This window comes from Pavona decussata, unplaced genomic scaffold (genome assembly GCF_977016875.1).
Source record: "Pavona decussata unplaced genomic scaffold, jaPavDecu1.1 SCAFFOLD_122, whole genome shotgun sequence".
Lineage (NCBI taxonomy): Eukaryota > Metazoa > Cnidaria > Anthozoa > Scleractinia > Agariciidae > Pavona > Pavona decussata.
Window position 1 is genome coordinate 265237 of NW_028145536.1, and position 6245 is coordinate 271481.

General features: G+C 36.8%; 1 protein-coding gene across 1 annotated transcript; it reads right to left on the reverse strand.

The window, feature by feature from the left end:
• Nucleotides 1-79: 79 nt before the first annotated feature.
• Nucleotides 80-2920, reverse strand: LOC146469499 (uncharacterized). Its single transcript, XM_085123147.1, has 3 exons — nucleotides 2748-2920; nucleotides 1441-1680; nucleotides 80-218 (listed from the first exon to the last, which is right to left on the reverse strand). The coding sequence occupies exons 1-2, from the start codon at nucleotides 2872-2874 to the stop codon at nucleotides 1481-1483; spliced, it is 327 nt and encodes a 108-aa protein (XP_084979273.1). The 5' UTR covers nucleotides 2875-2920; the 3' UTR covers nucleotides 80-218; nucleotides 1441-1480.
• Between the last annotated feature and the right edge of the window lie 3325 nt (nucleotides 2921-6245).

Below are 6245 nucleotides of genomic sequence, written 5' to 3' on the forward strand. Positions count from 1 at the left end.
TGCCGGAACAATACTTTGCGTTATATTCCATAACTAGAAAGTAACGCTATTACGCACAAAAGAGTTTAATTAACAGAACTGTAGTTTCATAATATCTTTTTTATTTACTTATTTAAGGTAGATCCTATTTCTTCTCCGTTGCAACAGCATCTTACACTGACTGTTTTATTAGTTAAAAGCTTCATTACTTCTTGCAATAGTACTTCCGTTTGTTTCCCCTAGAAGAATAAATAAGTTAAATTTTAAATTTAATACTTTGCTATCATATAAGAATGGCAGGGTTGGTTCGTTTTCTTTTCGATCTCCTTCAAATAAGTGCCCTCGTTATAATAACCATCCCTCTAGTGTACCAGATCCTGTTTCAATACACTCTTTTTTTTTTTTTTTTTCTTTTTTTCTATAAGAACGTCTAATTTTGGGGCTGAGGCTAAACGTTCTTATTATTTTTGGCAATTTGAGCCTGAAAAGTTCTTAAGACGTTCTTATTTATCTGTTTTAGTATTTCAAAAAATCTATGCGGACGTGAGCAGGGCACCTATTATTTGGGTTTATTGAACAATATGGACTGAATTTCTACCTGTATTATTTTATCCGTATTTATACTGTTCATTTTAAAAACATTTGGTCGTAATAAAAATGTTCTTAACTGACTCTCAGCCTGGGTAATGTTCTTAGTATGTTCTTAAAATTTAGCTAACCTCAGCCTCGACGTTCTTATAAAAAAGGTTCTTATAAAAAAAAAAAAAGAGTGTAGAGTGTTTGTCCTCCTGAATTTGAAGAGTTTTGATTGCCAAGAAGTGACTTGCCAAGAAAATTAAGTATATTTCTTGATTCCCTTCACATGAGCAGGTTCACCTAGACATTTACCAAATCATTACCCTTACAACTCCTTAATTATTACTCTGATTTTCTATAGGTATGTTTTTATATCTTTCTGTTCTTTTAAAGAAAAAGTACATAAGCCCTATATCTCCGCCAAGCACCCTCCTTTGTGCTTTTAAACTAAAATAAGCCACGCAGAAGACAAATGAATATTTACGTCGGGAGACTAGTCTGCGCAGGAGTGGTATATGGGGAGAGGAGGGCGAGATAAAGAGAATAAAAACAGTACCCCTCCTTTTTCTCTCGTCCTTTTTTTTTTTTTTTTTTTTTTTTCTTTCGTTTGCCTTCCTCTCTCTTTCTAGTTTTTCACGTAGGCCAGTATTATATGTGTTACTAAACGACCGGCATCGTCAAATGAAATTTTTTTAAATATCATTTGCGTGTGACTGTTAAATTGTTTGGTTATCCTTTTAGATTTGTTTTGAATTAGTTGTATGCCCACCGAACGACTTAAAGTGCACTTGATAGTTACTGTCAAATGCCAACAAACATTCCTGTATACGGGAAAACTCTCTCCCACCCACAGCTAGCATAATGTGAATGACATTATTTATTTACCTGCATGTTTTGTGGCTTAAAAGGTCTTTCATTAATTACTCTAGCTCTCCAAGACCCCTTCATTGCCCTTGGCGTGTTGCAATTGGCGTATTTTAGCCCTGAATAGTCTTTCAGCAGCCATTCTCTTATCGCGAATTTCTCGCTTGCCAGTACAGCCCCATCTTGTACAAGGAGGCTGGAACGGTTGCCTTATGTCCCCATTCCAATGATCGGGATCCTTGTTCAGTTTGAAGGTTGAACCTGAAAAAGCAGTGCATGCTATTTAACGATTATTCTATCAAAACGATTTGATATGAACTCATGAGTGCAGTTGTACCATGCGCATGCGTAGGTTAAACACACCATTGAACTGGAGACTAGCCTGGTAAACAGAGGGTGCGTTTCAGAAGTAAATTATAAATATGTTAAATTAATATAACGGGTAAACTAGCACTGCGTCACAAGGTCACCTCAAGTCTATTATAAAAAAAAAGTCTGAAAAAAATGCAAAACAATTACTTCGTTGCTGTCTGTGTCGTTTTAATATGAAAACAGCTGCCTTTCTAAATTATTTACGCGTAACGAATATCGCAAGGAATGGGGCGTCAGTTTTCCGGTTGGAAACCGTTCACTGAGTTCCCAAATACGGTCCCATTCCTCGCGATGGTCGACCGCTGCTGGCGGAAAGACGCTAACAAAGATAATCAAAGTTTCATTCTCCATTCTTTTTATTTATTTTATTTTATTATTATTTTTAGTTTGTTCAAGTTATTGTACATTTTCTGTAGTTAAAATCGAAGCTATTTCGTGGTACGTGATCGTTAATAGCTCGATGGCAAAGTTCATTGTATTGCAGTCGCCGGTGGCACAATTTTCTTGTGTCATATCAACCCACACAGTTCTAATTATCTTCATTATTCTTGTTTATCAACATTCACTAGCTTTCTTACTTACTAAGGAGCAAAGGCCTGAAAAAGCAAAGGCAATAATTTATGCTTTAAGAGAAAAACATAACGTTTAATCATTTTAAAAAGAGAAATACTATCGCTGGCCGGGTATTTAGAAGAAATAATTAAAAAACCCCGACACATCAGATTGGAAAATTGATCAGTACTTAGAAAAATGTCCTTTGATAAAGTGAATTAATGGTATCGTTACGTCTTTCGTTCACTAAAGATATCCGTTGTTGAAATTCGTCCTGCACCAATTCAATAATCTAGCGTCTTTAACTGCGTATTTTATCACAAGATTAGCAGAACCGTTAATTTTACGGCTGTGTGACTAAAATAAATCATCTAGCCATGAATAAACAATAATATTTTCCTTACCTTCAGTCTGGTCTTTAGGCTGATTTCTATTCCACCTACCATCGGTTGTCGAAGCTATTCCATTGGGTAAAATGCTTAAAATCAAAAGAGAGCAGCAAAAAGACACAAACAAAGGTTTAGACGCCATGACTAGATAATGGAGAGACAGCTTTTCACAGAAGTGATATTAGTTCTATACTAGATCATGCATTTATGTAGTACGTGTTATATCCGGAGGCGTAAAATAATGATTGTTTGTCTTTTTACGGCTGGTTGAGAAGCTTTTGTTCCGTGTTCACACATTGCAAGGTTATCCTGAACAGTTGCTCCAAAACAATAGTTTATTTTCGGTTTCATAATGGCGTTGTTTAAGTATTAATAGAAAAAAGTGGAAGTTTTCGGAAAAGCAAGATGACAGTGGAGGAAGGAGTGTCCAAAATAAACGCAAATACTTATTCCTAACAAAGAAATTTGAAAGAACCAGGTTATGGGTGGATGTCGAGGAAATAAGATTAAAGTAAACATGTGCAAACGTAAAAGCTTTTTCTTTATAATCATAAAGAAAAATTAACGTTTCTGTTCTTGATCTTTGTTGTTGACACGTTTTCCTTTATTCTAAGTATTTGTACTTGACAGCAAAGGATGTACCTTAAACAGTTCCACATAGTCTAAAGACATCATTTTTAACACCTGACTCTTGGCATAAGTATCTTTGGACAGAACTGCTCGATTAATTTTAAATGTAGTATTTCCTTGCAGCTCACTGATGTGGTTTAAATAATAATCTGGTTTCAGGAAACCTTATGAAAAAGCTTTTTTCATAGGGAAGGAAGGAATGTTCCTGAATGAACCTCAAGCAGCTAGTAAGAATCGTAGAAAGTCCAAATTCGAAATACAGAATTATTGTTGACAAATTGTCACTTGCAAAGGCGCTTAAGTCATTTGAACGCCTCACTGAATGCCCTCCTAAACCTCGATCCCAAAATTTGATGCGCAGTGACAATGCATCGATTCCAACCTTTCATTGTCGAAATTAGTGTGCTAGAGCCGATTAAACAAGTGCAGTCGGTTTGACAAGTGTACCGAAGCCGGTTAATATAATGAAATATTGAGAAATGGACAGCGTCTCAAAAAAATAACAGCTACGATTTAAATGGCCACAAATGAGAAGAATGAGGATTTAATCTGTGTTAGGAAAAGGTACTACAGTGGCTCTTACTGTATTCGAAGCAATGAAGCCAATTAGCGCCCATTCTCGCGTACTTCCAAGCGAGAACCGTATGTGGGTGTTCAAGCAAGCGTGTTATTTTAATTGAACTATGAAAGAGGCAGTTCTTGGCAGGTAAGGTAGCATCTGCGCGTTTCAGTTTTATGTCTGTCTTTGTTCCTTGACACAGAGCTATCATTGCTCCTTTTCCTGAAGTCGAGCACGAGGAAATTAGCTTCTAACTTTTTAATTTGCAAGCGGTAACTTCTGTCTCTCTTCTTTTATTTCCTCTCGTTGGAGTATTCATACAAAAAGCGTGTTTCCCAAGCTTTTGTGAACTTGTCAGGAGTACTTCTTTGTCACTTTTTATTTGCTACAGTGCCTTATAGGCTTAGACATATGTTTTTCGTTAAGAAAGGTAGATCCCGAAGTCACGATAACGAAATGAAAACGCAAAAGGGCATTATTCTGACGCAAAAAACGGCTAATATTAATACTGGTATGTTCAATAGACCAGGAGCTGTCTTTCCTTTTGATCTTTTTAAATGTATTCGGTCATAAAAACCGAGACATTTCACTGCGTTTCCGTACGTTATTCCAATTACTTCTTCCCCAAGACCCAGGACCACTCGATCCAATTGATTACTAACAAAGGCGGGAAAGGCATAAAAATTCTATTTGCGGGCAAATATTTTATATTATTAGTCACAGTTTATATACAAACTATATATAAAATACTTTATAAAATAAATCTCGATCACTGTTACCTGATAAACTAAACTAAGTTTTCCTGAAATCGCCTTGAAAATAGATTGTAGATATTGGATCTGTACAGGCCCGCAAATGATCCCGGCCCGCAAATGATCCCCGGACGGGAAATGATCCCCAAATTGGACCGCAAATGATCCCCGGACCGGAAGTGATTTTAATAAAATGTACCGCAAAACGAAGGAATGTCCTGGACTCCATGTCAGTTCACGGATATATGAGGAAAACACAAATTCCTCAGGCTTTTGTAACAACAATAAAAACCGGTAAACGTACTGTGTTAAAAGACAAAATTAACCTGGAAATATTTAATTTTTGGACAAAACATAAAAGCTATTGATTTTAACCCGTCAGTCTCGGAGATTATTACACCTTTGATTTGAAAATACATTTTCCTTCACAATTAGCTATTGCTTCAATATTTTAAAACTCTGTTTTAGAAATGTTAGATAAGATACTTAACTCTTTTAAAACGAAATTGAATTTTTCTCCTTAATCTAGGTCGTGCCATTAACAAACTTTATCGGAACCCTTTCGATAGTCTACCATACGCTTAGGTGGCCCAACCTCAAGCTGTGAGCGATTATCACTTGTGCAATAGCTGTCATTGCGAAAATATGACAGTTTGTATGGGAATATTTACGATCGGGTTTACGAGGTGGAAATACTGTAAAGTTCTTGATAGAAATGACATCCCTTCTAAGAACTTTACAGTATTTCTACTTCCTAGGCCCGATTATAAAGTGCAATAGCGGTCAAGGCGCAAGTACGGGAAAACACTTCCCATACTTCAGCCGTGACCGCTATTGCACAAGAAGCTACAAGAGACCGTCACAAGATGATCATCGCTCACAGCTTGAGCTGGGACTACCTGTGCACGTGGGATTTTTTTTTTTTTGGAGGCGTGAGAACAAGGAAACAATCCTCACTTGTGAAAGCGACAGCTATTTGGAGTGAACAGAGCTCATAATTTAAACCAGGTTACTGTGGGAAAATGGCGCGGTTGAGTTTGCTGTTTCCCCTTGCGCTTTTCGTACAATTCGTACCCATTTTTGGCGTTGTAATCGTACAAGTGAAAAATTTACATGCATGTTCCAGTTTATAGGACAATTGATTTTCTTTTTATTTGCACTTAGCAGCTGCACTGTTATTTTTAAACTAAAAAAATTTGCATGCAAAGCGTTTAAATAAAATGATTGTTGCGTTATAAGACAAAAAAAAATGAAGTGTATAAAGTTTAAATACAGTGTCCAAATTCCCGAGTCCATTCCATTTTATAATTATTGATGAGGCGACGAAATCCGGTCGGGGATCATTTGCGGTCCAATTTTGGGTTCATTTCCCGTCCGGGGATCATTTGCGGTCCAATTTGGGGATCATTTCCGGTCCGGGGATCATTTGCGGGCCGGGATCATTTGCGGGCCTGTACAGATCCATGACTTTAACACCCCCAGCTAGGAAAAAAAGGTATATTTAAATAACCTAGCTGACTTCCTTCGGAAATTCATGACAGAAATACGCGATATAACAAAGATTTAAATCTG

Coding starts and splice junctions, on each gene's coding strand:
- LOC146469499 (XM_085123147.1), bottom strand. CDS start 2,874: ATGGCGTCTAAACCTTTGTTTGTGTCTTTTTGCTGCTCTCTTTTGATT. Junction 1,681..2,747: donor GCCTAAAGACCAGACTGAAG/GTAAGGAAAATA, acceptor CTGCTTTTTCAG/GTTCAACCTTCAAACTGAAC.